General features: G+C 53.1%; 5 protein-coding genes across 5 annotated transcripts; 3 read left to right on the top strand and 2 right to left on the bottom strand.

The window, feature by feature from the left end:
• Positions 1 to 4,263: 4,263 nt before the first annotated feature.
• On the bottom strand, positions 4,264 to 5,562 carry LY79DRAFT_588643 (SGNH hydrolase-type esterase domain-containing protein; the record flags this gene model as incomplete). Its single annotated transcript, XM_060560941.1, has 2 exons — positions 4,264 to 4,359; positions 4,429 to 5,562. The coding sequence occupies 2 exons, from the start codon at positions 5,560 to 5,562 to the stop codon at positions 4,264 to 4,266; spliced, it is 1,230 nt and encodes a 409-aa protein (XP_060416256.1).
• A 1,308-nt stretch (positions 5,563 to 6,870) lies between these two features.
• LY79DRAFT_106613 (uncharacterized protein) lies at positions 6,871 to 7,672 on the top strand. The gene has a single exon (XM_060550671.1). The coding sequence runs from the start codon at positions 6,937 to 6,939 to the stop codon at positions 7,408 to 7,410; it is 474 nt and encodes a 157-aa protein (XP_060416257.1). The 5' UTR covers positions 6,871 to 6,936; the 3' UTR covers positions 7,411 to 7,672.
• LY79DRAFT_681440 (uncharacterized protein) lies at positions 7,453 to 9,044 on the top strand (the record flags this gene model as incomplete). Its single annotated transcript, XM_060564564.1, has 3 exons — positions 7,453 to 7,981; positions 8,056 to 8,784; positions 8,833 to 9,044. Exons 1-3 carry the CDS (start codon positions 7,849 to 7,851, stop codon positions 9,042 to 9,044), a joined length of 1,074 nt encoding a protein of 357 aa, XP_060416258.1. The 5' UTR covers positions 7,453 to 7,848.
• A 261-nt stretch (positions 9,045 to 9,305) lies between these two features.
• On the top strand, positions 9,306 to 9,890 carry LY79DRAFT_547041 (uncharacterized protein). The gene has a single exon (XM_060557286.1). The coding sequence runs from the start codon at positions 9,373 to 9,375 to the stop codon at positions 9,667 to 9,669; it is 297 nt and encodes a 98-aa protein (XP_060416259.1). The 5' UTR covers positions 9,306 to 9,372; the 3' UTR covers positions 9,670 to 9,890.
• A 1,091-nt stretch (positions 9,891 to 10,981) lies between these two features.
• On the bottom strand, positions 10,982 to 14,854 carry LY79DRAFT_588645 (RasGEF domain-containing protein; the record flags this gene model as incomplete). Its single annotated transcript, XM_060560942.1, has 4 exons — positions 10,982 to 11,274; positions 11,351 to 11,567; positions 11,625 to 13,925; positions 14,000 to 14,854. 4 exons carry the CDS (start codon positions 14,852 to 14,854, stop codon positions 10,982 to 10,984), a joined length of 3,666 nt encoding a protein of 1,221 aa, XP_060416260.1.
• Positions 14,855 to 15,191: the final 337 nt, after the last annotated feature.

The raw sequence follows: 15,191 nt of genomic DNA on the forward strand, positions 1-15,191 counted from the left end.
ATTGTAGGCGTGATGGTACACACCTTGATACGACGAATTCTGCAGTTCTGACAGCCCTGAGAGGCCTTCCCGCAATAGACCATTCTCGCAATGGGGGCTTAGAAGACACGACCTTGCCGTCTTCGAGAAACCAAGACGCAGTATGGTGATTGGAAGTGATGGATGGATGCCTTTGGGTGAACTAAGGATGGACGATGCCGTTAATTCGTACGGCCCATCACGAGAGGCAAGAGAGGCCGTGGATTGCCATGCAAGCCCCGATCGCTCGAATCCGCGACAGATAAATGGGGCAGACGCAGGTGGAGAGTCGTATTGACGAGGGACCGGCGACTCTATGTTTCCCGATGTGTCTGCGGTTGAGATGTGAGGAAAGGCGGACGAGACCGAATCGACGGGAGGGAAAAGGATGGATCGATGAGGACCCGCAACAGCTACTCCTGGGGAAGGGGGGCCGCGAAATATGATGGGTGACAGCAGTTTACTGCACGAGGTTCCGTAGTCGTCAGAGGGAGGGCGGAGTGCGGAGGTTTGGGAGCTGTCCCAGACTCACGCAGTACTTGCGCGGGGGCTTTGACAAAAGAAAAATGACAGGACGAGATTGGTAACAAAGTTGAGTTCAGCGACTGAGTGAGAGGGGGACGCGGGCGTGGAAGCTCCCGTCGCGGATCCAAATGACACTACACTAGGGTCAGGGTGGGACAATGCAACCAAGTCGTTCAATGGGACTGTGAGACAGGCTGGAGGACTGATGAGAAGAAGGACAACAAGTGAGCCGGCTCAAGAGTGTAGTGTTTCTTCTTCTTCTTTTGAGAATGTCGAATTGTCAAATTGTCAACTTGCCAGTTTGCTCAACTTGTCCTCCTGTTACTAATCGGAGAGAGAGGGGGGCTGTTGACGACGATCCGAGGGAGATGGATGTAAGGCAAAGTAAGAGTACCGTAGAAGATAGCGTTGTGACGAATGACAGGGGAACGACGAATTTTAGCGAGGAGGAGTGCCGGAAGAGACGGGTACAGTTACACAGTATCGTACACGCACTTGTGGAGAGGAATTGGCGAGGCTTGCATTAGCATACTCGACGCAAGACGTACGGTGGATGCGGGCACTTTGGAAATGTGGAGGAACACCTATTGATTAGGACGGAGATACCCAGGGAAGGAGGGGGGCGCAAAGTGGACCATACTGGGGACTGAACTTTCCCTACCTAGGTACCCTACCAGCTCGGACTTGGGTGCCGGGACAGTGCAACGGGATCTGTCATGGAATCCCACTAACGTCTTCACCCATGTCACCTACCCTTGGGTGCCTACGCACCTACGTAGTACCCACTATGATACCTATCTACCTACTACGTAGGTAGGTACCTAGGTAGGTACAGAGTGTACCCTACATGTTCCAGGCCCCGTGGTGGCCTCCCGACTCCCGATTCCCTACACGTGTGCCTGTGATATCCCATGCTTCGGGGTAAGCCAAGGGGGGCTATTGTGCCGTACAAGGGGATGAATGGGGGCATCCATTCCGGCGAGCCGTGAGTATCCTTGGGGCAGGTAAATACCTCCCTAAGAGTACTTGTACACGTGTGTATTCTGGTGAGTGCCTAATCTCACGTTGCTCTCGAAGGAGGTATGTAGTGATTGGAGGCTGCAGTGGTGAGCGCGAGCCGCCGACAGCGTTTCGTCTGACAATTGGACACCGGGCCAGACTTTCGGACACATGCAAACCCAAGATTTAAAGACAGTGTTGGGGCACGAGCCTCGCCTGTGTATGAGGGCACTGCTGCTGCGGTCTAGAATTCTCGATGGTTAGGATGGTTGAGTGGTTCTTGACGCGCTAACTTTTGGGATGCCCGAGACATGTCTGACCCTATCTTGCTTGTCGTGCTACCTAGGTACCTATCTATCAACCATCTTGGCTTGGCTGTACCTATAGGTAGTATACCTTCAGTGGACAGCTCTCTGAGCAGCCAAGCGTTCGCGCATACCCAGCGCGGCAACTTCCTAGCGTGTCTCTAAGAAATAGATTCAATCATGAAAAACGACAACCGCCGCTTAGTGCGTGTTTCCTCAGAGAGACGCTCCCGCTAGTTGGTAACATCTGTACCTAGATATGCTTTACCCAAAAACATACAAGTAGCTAATCAGAGGCCAATTGATAATTAAGTAACTATGTCCTAGACCAAAACTTCTGTCTCCTTCCATCTTTCTTACTGTTGAACTAGGTAGGTAGTCAGTCTACCTCCGTTTCTCTGCTTGGTTGTCGAGACATGTTTGCTCCGCGTCTTGACGTGCCATGCTTGGTCATGAATGCGATTGCACAATGCTACCCGGGCGATACTCCACAGAAAGGTGGACCATGGGTGATCATCTTAACCAAAAACAAAAACTACCTAGTCATCGAGTTGACAGACCAGGTTCTCGGACCATGTGCCATACAATCCGCGTGCGCATCGGAATGGCTGCAGTAGCGAAGCAGCTTTCCGACCCGACCAATGCCACAGCTTTTGGCGATGGGGTTTGCCACCAGGCACTAGTGTCATATCATATAATATATGCATATGCTGCAGCGTGCAACATGGTTAGATGCGGGCACTGCTGCTGGGCCCCTACATATCCGTAATAGGGTCAGAGACTCAGAGCTGCGAGTGCGACCGTCGGATTTGAGCCAGCTGCCCAAATCAGGAGTCGTATATGTATCTCGTACCTGGTTTGTATCATTATCGTTGCCGTTGATGTCGTTCACGTCGTTGGTATGGTTATGGTGATATTGGAACGTCCTGTACGCTTCTTCCTCTACTCGTTTCGGCAGCTCTACAACTATGTTGATTATTCGGATGATGATGGACATAGGGCTTGTCCTGACAGGGGGTAATTGTTCCAGCCGCCGGGGCCATCGAACTTCCCCCCGTGCCCCAATCGACGGAAATGTCCCCGTCCCGATCCCAGCCCCTGGTGGTTTTGGTACATGTACCCGACTCTCCTCGTGCAACAACATTGTGCCCTATTCGTGAGAGCCTTGTCAAACTCACCAAATGAACCACTCAACTCAAGTTTGGAGAGTGTCAAGTCCACAACCCGCCATGGAGGTACAGGCGACGCATGACCTCTTTCTTATCCAACTAGTGGGCATGTAATCGTATCTTCTCATTTCCTCTGCACGCCGTGGTCTAAATCGGCCCAGCACTTTGCCCACCTGGAATACCTGTATACTGCATAGTCAACAGTCTTCACAATCGTCACATGCACCGGACCGCACTGGTATCGAAATCCAAGCTGCTTTCTGTGGCCTCTTCAATGCCCCCAGGAGAAGATGATACACTACACACTGAACAGTCCGAGTTTGGGCACGATGGCTGTTATTGGTCCAAGCTAGTCCAAAGTAACAACTTTTCATTGGCCACGACTTACATATAACTGTACTCAACAACATCACATTCGCGCAGTTCTTTCGGCTGGTCTTGCTCCTCGTCACGCCATGGTGTTCGTCGGATTAATAATGCTAAAAGAGTCCCTCAGCTCTGAATCAACCCCGATGGGTGCCTAGAAATGACAACTCACCGATGCTGACAGCCCGCAAGGAACGTGAGGAAGGGGCAGGGATCAGCGTGACAGGGCATCTCGTTGAGGCAGGGGCAGGGGACGAAGAAGATAATGCTTGAAGCGAAATAGCACCTCACGATTCTAGGGCTGTTTTCGTCTGCAACTGTCATTTTAGCTGGCGGAGCGTATCCGTAGATCCATGTCATCTCATTACTGATCAGAGCTCATTCCAACTTATTGCAGTTGATCGGTCATTTCATCTGTAAATAGCTGGCATGCACAGAAGTCCAAAGACGGTCTTTCCGAGAGATTCTCCGAGCCAACGGGGCGATCCCGCCAAATACATGCACCGCCTGCCCGAAGAGACACCGGCCACTCTCACCTGCAAAGACAGAGCCCCGGTCGTCCAGAGCATGCGAACGGATCTTCGGTGCAACTCGCGATCTGGAACCCCAAATCTCTCTCACTCGCGATAGGTGAGGCAGACATGGCTCTGTATCTCTAGTGCTCCTATCTGACGAAGGACCCGATGCGCAACTACCAAGAGTAGAATTACGACAGGATGATGATTGTTAATTGACTGCGCACCGCAATGTACACATCTTTGGCCTCGAGACAAGTTTTGCTTAGTGCACTGTTGGAAGACCGTGACGTATTCATGAGTATCGGACATCTCGAGTGCCAGAATATATCCGCCAGTTACCCATATCCCACAAGCGACTGTTCGTTAGCGGCTGCTTGCAGGCATGAGCCACGCAGCTACATCTAGGCTGGACCAGGTCCTATAGACTTCGTCTCTGACGGCCTCGTGGCCGAGACTCCTCTGCAAAGTGGTTAACGAAAGGCTTCAGAGACTAGACGTCAGTTACCAAGAAGAAGAGGGAAAGCTTACTGGGTGAAAAGTTTTCCCGTAGTATGTCGGGACATACCACATGGAATCCTGAATCATGACATCCTCATGAACAAACCGCAGCGAAGGATCATCTCGTTTGGCCCTGGCCATGTAACACAGGGCCAGCAAGCCCCAGTCTCCCGATCTCTCGGCCGAGTCCAAGCAGGTGTCCGGGTCGACGAGCGGCGACAGCGGCGACAGGGTGCGAGCGCGTCCAGCGTCAACCTTGATGCTCGTGCTATTGGGGGCTGGCGTCGGGTCCGTTACGTTTGGGTTGTTGTCTTTGCCTCCGACGAGAAAAAACCAAGTCTCGGTCCTGTTGTACGCGGGTTCTGTTACGTTGGGTTCGCAGAAACGGTGCCCTTCAAACCGGGCGTCGTAATCAACGAATAATACCTTTGGGGTCGAGTACCTCGAGTTGACGGCGTCAATGGATCGCTTTAGCTTGTCATTGACTGCCACCACCATATCGTTCATCCGCTGGCGAACATCCCTCTTGAGCTTCGGCCCTTGCCACCAGACACCCAGGGTGCAGTTGTCGCATTCGTCAGTCTCAACACTGAAAAACCGAGCATAGCCGGTAACAGTAACGACAAACCACGGCCGTTTTTCCCACTGAATCTTGTCCAGTATCTCCATGATGACCATCGCTAACCGGTGCTCGAACTCGGGACTCTCGATCTGATCGGCCACATACTGCAGGGCCGTCTCACATGTTCCTGAGTAGAAGCTATAGAAACGAAATATACAAGCATTCATAACGCGGAAGAAACCAAGGTCGTTGCCCCCGATAGAAAGAATGGCGAAATCGGCATTGATAGATGTGTTGAATCTATCAATCTGACTGCGCTCACCGCCAGACAGAACATTACCAGTGGTCGAACCGGTACAAGACAGGAACTGGAAGGTTGTCGCGCTCGCACCCTGGCTCTCGGCGAGGTCAGTGAAGATTAGGACTGGATGTGCGTGAGAGCCGAGTCGACAGTCGTCTTCGACCCCATCAACACCGGTGCCGATGCCAGCACTATAAGAATCGCCAAAAGCAACAAACCCTGCCGAACGTTGCGGGTGTTGCTGACGATCTGTATACATATCTGGGGACGAGCCCAGCGTGAAAACTGCGAGAAGCCTCATTAGACTACAGGAGTTTTCCCTTCTCGTTGTTCGGAAACATGCCTTTCTTTGGAGAGGCAAGGACCTGCTGGCCAGTAGGCCATCCGTTGGACTTTGAGAGCTTCTCGAAGAAAATTGCGGCCTCGGCCAGCAGGAAGAAAACGGGGAGAGCAGACGGCAGCAGCATCACCGTCTCGATTATTGGTGACAGGACGCTGCAAACCAGAATACGTGAGGAATCACCGCACACAACAGCAAGGTCGAAACAACGCGTTTCGGTCCATGAACCGAGATGCTCGAAATTGCAACACGGCTGTTGGCAAAGGTGCCGATACGACAAGATAAGAACTTGACGAGTACGGTCGCGTCTGACTTCGGGCTTACCTCACCCCTTTTCAACAAGTCAGAGTCCAAACTGCCAGACCAACTGTTTTCACTAATGGCTGCACGAGGGACATTCCAAAGCGATGACAGGTCCACACCCGCCCAAAGACCGCAAAAGCGGGCCCCACCACCCAAGTACGTGTAGATAACTACCGGTACTAGGTACGGATAGATAGGTAGGTAAGCAAGCCACACACGTGATGAGAAACTCGATGGCGCTACAACCCAGGCTTTCGGGACTGACGGCCGAGAGTGACGCTGTTCGGATCGGTGCTGCGAATCCAACCATCTTCATGGGTGGAATATTCCTCCACACGCTTGACGTGTAGTCAAGTCTCCCTGTCCTCAAATACCCAATCAAACGAATGATGGCCAAAGGAGGGATTGGGTCGTACGTCCTTTGGACAATGTTCATCTTGGCTTTTCGCTATCATTGTTCCGACTTGGCTTGCAGCTGAGGAGAGAAGTCAGACGCCAATACTGGTAGAGTCTCTGCACCGCACCACGAGCCGGGTTTCATAGATGAAATAGTAAGCCTTTTCAAGAGCAAGTACGAAAGCCAAGCTCAAAGAAAGCTCGGGGGAGCCTGCCGATTCATAAACTAGTCTACAAACGGTGGGTTAGTTGTGTGCAAGTCTGGTATCGTATCTATATGTTGTAGGGTCAGTCAAATCATTTGCTCATACTTGTGTCAGTTTGCTGACAAAATGACTGCAAGCCAGCGGCGGGTTGGCTTTAGATCCTCTCTGCTCTGACGACAAATTGTGCCAGCCCGAGTAAACAGTTCCCCTCCAAAAGTCGAGACCTTGAAGGCAGCCTGAGAAATGACTGGTGACGTAATCAGTACTTGGTAGCAGTTCTCGGGCTGTCCAACCTGCACCATCCTCTTTCGGCCGGCCTGTTCCGTCGAAGCCCCCTTCTTAGCTGCACTCAACGTCATAGTCATGTGCATCCCCCTCCCCAGACCTACACTCGCCCACTTTCGCAACTGCCGATCGACCGATCTCGCTCATGCACTTCTGCACTGCTGCAAGGTTTCTTGGCGGCTTGGTGGACAATATGACGAACTGTGCGACACGAGACGAGAGCACCATCCTGGTCGTTGGCTGGCCTTCCGTTGATTGTGCCACATCGAGAGTCATCGCAGCCCGTCCCGTTTGCACCAGCTTTGACGTGATCTCATCTACACTAGTTCTCTGCGCCAGACGACCATCCACCAATGCGACAGGGGAGATGGGCAACCTTTGCTTCTGCCCGCCTACCAACTGCCTGCTTGCGATTGGTCATTCTGCCTTGCTTTGGCCTTGCCAAAGCCACCCTTCCCTCAACTCTTACGTACGGGCGAGCACAGAGGACATGGATAGTGCAAGAGTGGCTGCTAGGATGCAAGATAGCTGCCGCCTGGTAGGACCCTCCCTCTCTCGTCACTCTCACGATCCATTGGCTAGCCGACATACATGTGCCCTAGCGAGTTCGGTAAGGTGAGGCAGGTTGGACAATGGTGGCCAAGATATCTTTTGTTCTCCCTCGAGCCGTCGTACCCGTCCCGGCAGAGAGCGAATGCTGAGTTAACTGGTCCACGTCCTCGCTTGTCCTAGGAGGGGAAGCCTGCTGCCGCTATACCCACCAAGCTGCGGCGTTCGGGTGCTTTCTCCAGGAAGGCGGACGTAGAAAGTCTCCCGAGACCCTACAGACGTCAGACCTACCCAAGACTGGCTACACTTGCTATAAGAATCCTCTTTGGCATCCTCACCCCCTCCCTTGTAGAATTTCCGTTTCCCACGTAGACCCAACATCCAATAACCCGATAGCACGGCCACCCGTCCCAGACCCAAGTACTTTACTGCAAATAACATCCCAAATAGTCGACACGGTAGAACAAAAAGTCACATAGGACACTCTCTCAGCCGAATCGCGACCGATATGGAGACCATAACTACCATCACCAACGCGGCAAGCAAGGCCATTTGGGGTACGAACGAAGCCAATCAGGAGCCTGTTTCTGGTGTCAAGGGAAACACCAACCAGGGCGAACCGTATGATGCTGGCAACATTGGTATGTGAAAGTAGAAGTGTTGCGGCTTGCAAACCACCTAGCTCCCAAAGCCAAGTTTCTGACATTGAGTGAAGAAGATCCGCTGGCTAAGGAGAAGAAGGCCAACATAGCAGACGCCAATAACGCCTCTGGCACGACTGGGCCAGCGTTGACCTCTGAGCCCACTTCAACTACGGGCCTTACCACGAATTCTACTCCCAACACAAGCACTGCTTTAACCGAGCCAACTGGAGCCTCTGCAACAGACGATTCGTCAACGCACAAGTCGAACCCTCCTACGGAGAACACGTTGCCAGACAGGTCTCGTGCTACGGAAGTCACCACGCCCCACAAGTCATCTACGACTGGGGACTCTTCCGAGCACAGAGACATCGGCAAACCCGAGTTGAATAAAACTTCTCCCAGCGCTGCGCCTCCGGCCGATAGCGCCGCTGGCAAGACCGACACACGCGAACCTGCTGATCCGGCCACCGACCCTGCACCCAACGGCCAAGACGTCAGCAACAAAGCCTCCGGCCCCGTTGCTGGGGGTGATAAACTCGCCGGCCCGGGTCCGAGGCCTTTGGAGATCGTCGCCAAGGAGCGCGGAGGTGACGCCGGCAATGCCAAGGACTCGGCCAAGGGCGGTTTGGTGAAGGATGACTCAGCATCAGGTATCGAAGACAAAAACGAAAACGACCCCAGAGAGCCTAGCCACGGCGAGGGCACGGGTGAGAAATATGTCAAGAGTACTGGTCTGGCTGTTGATGGTGGTGACTTCGATGCAACCAAGCCTGGCGCCGGCCGCGAGGCAGACCGCAAGTGTTTCCCATGACGATACCTTCAACCCCAGCTAACACATTTCATTGTAGGCCTCCTAGACGAGAAGGACCCTGCTCACGCCGCTGCCAAGGCTGGCGGTAAGTCTATTAGTGACAAGACAAGCGACAAGACAAGCGACAAGACAAGCGACAAGACAAGCGACAAGACCAGCGAAGTTCGCACTCACAGCCCCAATTCGGGTACTGAGACAGAGAAGGAGAGCCTCAAGGACAAGATTAAGGCCAAGCTCCACCGCCACTAGGAGCCTGATCCAGCGACAGATCATTTGGACGTTTCCATATTATGCCAACAGTAACTGTAGTGCGAGCGTCGCGACGTAGCTTTCATGACGGCTGCTTTATTATGTTTGACAACCACAGTTGTAAACTCAATAGTAGTTAAGTCACATGTTACTTGAAGTTTTCGTGTGATTCATTACGAGGTGCATGTTTCGGAGAGAGGTATAGATACTCATGCCAGCCGTGGTTGCCTTCTGTAACATCACGCAGACATTCTCTCCCGTTCCCAGATATATATTATGGGGCAAGTGGCGTTTGGCCATTCCTCGTAGGTATCACGCTTGCGCTTGCATGGGGAACTTGTCCGGAAACCACTCTCGACTAGCCGTACTCCGATCCTTATTTCACCTCCAGCTCCCCCAACACAACACAACACCTCTATCTGCATGCTGGCGCCAATTAGGGGTGGCCGTGCCGCCCCTCCTCCCTAAATCCAAGGCAACAGTCGCACACGCGAAAGGTGACCCTTCCAACACGTCCCGTCATGGCCCCTGGTGGGATGTGAGTGTTACCACAATGGGTCGCTCGCTGACTGGCGCTCCCAGTCTTGTCGGTATCATGCTCCTGGGCAGTCTCTTACTTGCCTAGACGTGATCCAGGCTTTTGTGGCGGAACAAGATGGACCGGGTATTTACCCCTCTACTGCATCTGTGTCAAAGCAGACTACCTAGACGACACGCAGATTCTGTCTATATGAGCCAGCGCATCGACAGCGCGGTAAAAAAAGAACTAAAATAATAATAATACTGGAATGGCAAAGCCTACTGGGGAGAAACAAGAAGACAACACGCAGGCACATAGCAGTATATTATCTATAGGCCCATTTTCTTGCGCCAATAATGGCATATTAATTATTTTACTCGATTTTCTCTGATGTCTGAAATATCGGTACGACTAGGGGTAAAAGTAAAAGACTTTGTCGGCCGTTGACAGGCTGACTGGCCAAGACAAGAGTTGGTCCCTGCCCCTTTTCCAACATGACCGCTCTCAGCATGACTTTGAACCCAGAAGAATGAATAAAATAAACAAAATAAAATCCCGTTTTACACCAAGATTTCATTTCACTTCGTACTCTCTTTTTTTCGGTTTGTTGTTTATCCTTCCACCTCATCAGCCCCTTTTCCGTTTCCCGTCGTCGGTCTTCCGCGCCTGGTCAAATATGCATTATCGAGCTGGGTCTTGAATACACCAGCGCGCCCCTCCTCCATTGCAAGGGCACGCTGTTGGGGCTAGAGCCCAAAGGCCTGTGAGCCATACTTGTATGATTCATCACCAATCCATGTCCGTCATCTCTTGATATAGCGCCCGTCCGCTAGTTCTCTTTCTCCCTCTATGTCATAGAGTAGATAATCTTCGATGCTGAGTATGTCAACCCATTCACTGGCTGGTATCATGTATCGACATTGCTCCTCCGTGACTACGGGGCATAACTAGGTCACAACCCCTGCGACAGCAAGCACTGAGCAGGTAGTCGATGTATCAGCTAGGCCGTAGCCATACTGATGGGCCGGCTCGAAGGGTGTGGGCCTGGTGATTTTGTGCATCTTGCGCGTGCCATGATAGTCCCGTCGACGCGCGGGACGCCCGCCGACAGCAACAGCCAGATCATCCACACTGTTCCCTGCATGGACGAGGCGCAGGTGCGTCCCTCTCCGTTCCGGCAGTGACCGATCAAAGGAAACCAGATTCGGCAAGAACCCTGCATCGAAACCAAATAGAGTAAGCCAACGTCCTCAGTTTCAAGCAGATGAGTTGCCATAAATAAACAAAAAAGGGGGTTTCGAGGGCGCAGAATATGGCGCCGCCTCTGACAAAGTAGAAACGATGTTGGCTCATATATGTGCGGGTAAACCAGGCGATGGTCTCTAACCCGAAACCAAACTCCGTCGAATGCTCCGGGTCAATCTCTCAATGTTACGTACCTTACGATCTTTTCATCCTCTCGCTCGCGTGGCTCGACTTGCAAGCTCTTGTCGTACATCTCATGCACGTCTCCTGCGGCTTGCATATTGCTTATTATGTAGTCCTGCAGCTCTGGGACTGGTTGCAACGAGTACCCGACGGCCTGATACTGTTGGATATCACGGATTACTTCAGCCGTCTTCGCCCGCTTAGCAAAGTTGATAAGATTGGTCTTCTTGATGATAGATGGAATTCCGTCTTCAATGAAGGTTAAGTCGGTGAGGTAAACACCTAGAGGGCTATGTCAGCCAAGACTGTCCTGGCCCTGCCTCTCATGGAAGCCAAAGGGGGAGAAAAGGGTGCGCACCGAAGAAAGGAATGCATGGCGGGTTCGCCACATGCAAAGCCTCTCTGTACTCGCCAAAGTTCTTTGTACTAGCCATGAGCTTCCGCATGGTTTCTAAAACAGCCTGAGTCCGTTGCGGTACTTGGTCCCAGGTTCTCTTTAGACGGGCAATGGGCGCGGTGCCTAGAGCCGAGATGATCGACGTAAGTGTAGAAAAATTGTTGAGACTCCGGCATTTCTGTGTAATGTCAGTACAAGGTTCGGACCATCATGACAGCTGCGGGGTACTGCTTACGTCTGCGACAGCGACAAAGTGCTTGATGACGATGACACGCTTCTTCACATCCATTTGCGCCAAAATCATCTCCGCCACCCAGTTCGTCATCTGGTTGGAGTGCAAAATGAGCGCTTTTACGTTCGGTGCTGGTTCGGGCTCTCCATCAGCGACCTTCTTCTGCCATGTCTTGTTGAGACATTCGGTGGGTTTGATCTTCCCGTATAACCGCGACTCGATGATCGTAAGCTGACGAGCGAACTCAGTGACATCGATATCCAAGAACTTGAGCTTTTTCATGTTCTTGGGCATAATGGGCGATGGCGTGTTTTGGTTGAGAGTCTGGACCATGCGGCGGGCTCCGGCCTGCTGGCCGCTAAGCCTTTGATCCAGGACTGACATGAGGGGCGCGGAACCGGGCGTTTCTGTAGACTTGACGGTGTCCCGCGCAAAGGTGTAGACGTCCCGAATAAGTTGTTTCGACTCCTCGTTGTGCTCTTCCATCCAGAAGTTATCGAACCAACTCTTGAGAATGTTGACGACGCGGAAGCGAATGAGCTTCTGTTTCCTGTCCCGCCATGCCTCGAAATCTTGTTGAGATAGACCTTCGGGGGGCTGAATGCCGAAGCGGTTGACGAGAAGCTTGAACAGGTCCTGGGCTGTCGTAAAAGACCTGTATGTAAGAAGGAACGTGTTGTTAAAGTTGGAGTCCAACTTGTCGTGGCGCGTCAGCTGCTCCACAAGAGCTTCCAACGTGCCACCTTTGACAATGGGCGGCGTAAGCTTGTTATCCCACGCCAGATCTGGCTCGTGATCCAACTTGAGGAACTCCGGCGTCTCATCAACCGGAGGAACATTGCTCTGAGGGTTCGGATCGTCACCCAAAATCTTCTTAACTTTTGAGTAATCGCCCCCTCGGAAGTTTCCAGTATTGTCTCCTTCGGTAAATGACTGCGAAGTGATCATAGGAGGACGGACCGCTGTGGGAGTTGTCCGTGACTCAGTACGTTGGTGGGGTCGGTCATACGACATGGTATCTCCCCTGCGGACCTGCTCCCGCTGCATGGTGTCGTCCCTATGCCTAGACTCGACATGTTGCTGCATGTTAATTTGCACCTGTTCGGACAATAGTTGCAAGGAGAATCCAATGTGTGACGAGTTCATCTCGAGCGCCTTCGCGCATTGCCGGACGTACTCGAGACGGTTTTCCAGAGCTTCGCCTCGCACCTCGGCCCACTCGTCAGCCAAAGGCCCAGCTACAGCTTGGCAGCCTACCACGAGGTCTGAGATGTTGTCGTAAAGACTCTGCTTGTTGGCGGCAAAATCCGCGAGTTGAGGCGTTTGGAAGCTGTTTCCTAGAGACGAGAGATCGATGGACTCGATCAGAGCATACCATGGCTTGAAGGTCTCGAGAACCTTGCCCCCGGCCGAGCAGACATTGTTGCCAATGATTTCGTGCCTGAAAGGTGTGATGATCTTGTCCGCTACAACCAAGTTCTTGTCCAATTCTCTTATGCTGAATACAAGCATTCGCTTGAGTTCATCCAGCCTCTCGAGCAATTTCCCGTCCAGCATAGCCGTGGGCTCGACGACACCCTCCTCGTCTTCCAGAAAGTTCGCAGTGATAGGATCGCGTGATCCGAGGCCGTTGTTCTGCCAACTACCTCCTGTGGAACTGCCTATGACGAACCCAGGGAATAGTCGGGGGATCTCCTCTCCTCGTTGCTGCCGAGCGATCTCAACGTAGCTGAAAACTCCGAGCAGAACACCGTCAGCTTCCTGGAGACACTTCTGTACGGACTCGGCATTGGGCCAGTCTGCGGCAGCGATGTGAGATGAAATCACGAGTTTGGAAAATTTGGACATCATGTCCCTGAAGTGAGGGTAGAGAGCTTTGTTTGTCGAAATGATGGAGGGCTGGCCAGAATGGTTGTCAGTTGTGCCAGACCCAGCAGCCAAAAGTAACCTAAGGTGGTCAGAAATGTCCTCAGCGCGTGCGACATATTCAGAGCGGTTGTTGCTGGTAATGGCATCGCGATAGCGATCCACAGCCCGACGCATGTTGGAAACCAGGCGCGTCCATGTCAAAGGCGGCGCGGAGCCGTCGTCGAAGAAAGAACGGGGCACGGTGCTGGTTGGCGGCGTATTGTATGACGTGCTGGTAAACGAAGTAGCCGATGCAATCATGGGTGTGGCACTGGGCGCTAGGTTCGGGTTCAGATACGCCTCATTCTTGCCCCTGGAAACTTGCGCAGTACCGCTTATGGAGTCCATCGAAGTAGAAGGGGAGAGCATTTCGCCGCGAGAGCGACGATTGCGAGGCTGCCATAGGCATGCACCGGTCAGCACGAATACGTTTCTGGGGAACCACCAGGTTCAAGGAATGTCAGTCTTACCAGAGATCCGCGGGAAGCAAGCATCAGCGACTCGCCCTCCAGTTCGGAGGCGGAGTTCGCTTCCGAATCTTCGTCCTCGTCTTGTGTCAAACCCCTCGCCATCATCTCTGGAGGGGGTCGCGTCTTCTCCGGCACGCTCACGTTCATCCTGTTGCGTGGCCCTGTCTCGTTGGTCGAACTAGGAGACTCTAAGGGTAGCTCCATGCTCCGGTCGCCCGTCATCATGTTGTAGTAGAAGAGACGACCATCGGGGGTTGCTTGCGGGATCCAAAAATCAGCCCTCGATTTGTCGCCTAGATCTGTGCCCTCAAGCGGCAGGCCGTTGGGGTCGTCCAGTTCCGACTCGTCATCATCCTCTAGCTGCTCATCGTAAACCTCTTGGTTGTCCTCCTCATCGTCGACGTGGTCGAGTTCGCCGTTCTGGTCCTGGTCGGGGATCTCGTCGGTACTCGTCACAATTTGGCAGTAGTTGCTTGGAAACCAGCCGCGCACACCGTTGATAACGCCGTCCCACCAGCCGGATTCGAGCTGTGTGATAACTTGGATGACATCGCCTTCGTGAAAACTAAGACTCGTGCGGTCGTCGGCCTCGTAGTCGTACAGAGCTCGGACGTACATGGTGCCTGGCGGGGCGGTCCCCGCAATGCCGTTCATCACGGACGAGGAGGAGGTGATGGCCTGGGAGTAGGGTGAGTAGGCGTGGCCGACGCTGGATTTGTCCAACGCCGGTGGAGACTGGTAGTACTGGTTGTTGTGTTCGAGATTGAGGTTTTCGCGCGAGGGCTTGTTGCGTGGATTGTAGTTGTTTTTCTGACCCTGAACTAGTGCCGGCACTGCGGTCTGTGTCATCAGCATGATGAGGCGGTCGCGCTGATAACCCAAGGAGGGGGAAAGGGTCAAGTCATGATCCGGACGAGGATTCTGCTCTTCTGGTTGCTTAAGTTCGCCCAGCGTCAAGGGAAAGGACCGTCAATCGTGGGAGGCTCGGGAGAAGGGACCAGAGAGCTGCGTTGTCGGGGTCGGGGCGACGAGTTGCTGAGGTTGCGGAAATCCACAATCAAGGAGTCGCAGGTTTGGAGCAGGGGGCGGTGGGCTTCCCAAGTTGCGGGGGGCGACGTTCGTCTCGTCTGGCAACAGGCGCGGCCGTACGGTCGGTGGAGCTGGCTCCTTTGGCGCCCAGGCTGATACTGAT

The sequence above is a fragment of the Colletotrichum navitas genome, assembly GCF_030913465.1.
Source record: "Colletotrichum navitas strain CBS 125086 chromosome Unknown LY79scaffold_16, whole genome shotgun sequence".
In the NCBI taxonomy this organism is placed as follows: Eukaryota; Fungi; Ascomycota; class Sordariomycetes; order Glomerellales; family Glomerellaceae; genus Colletotrichum; species Colletotrichum navitas.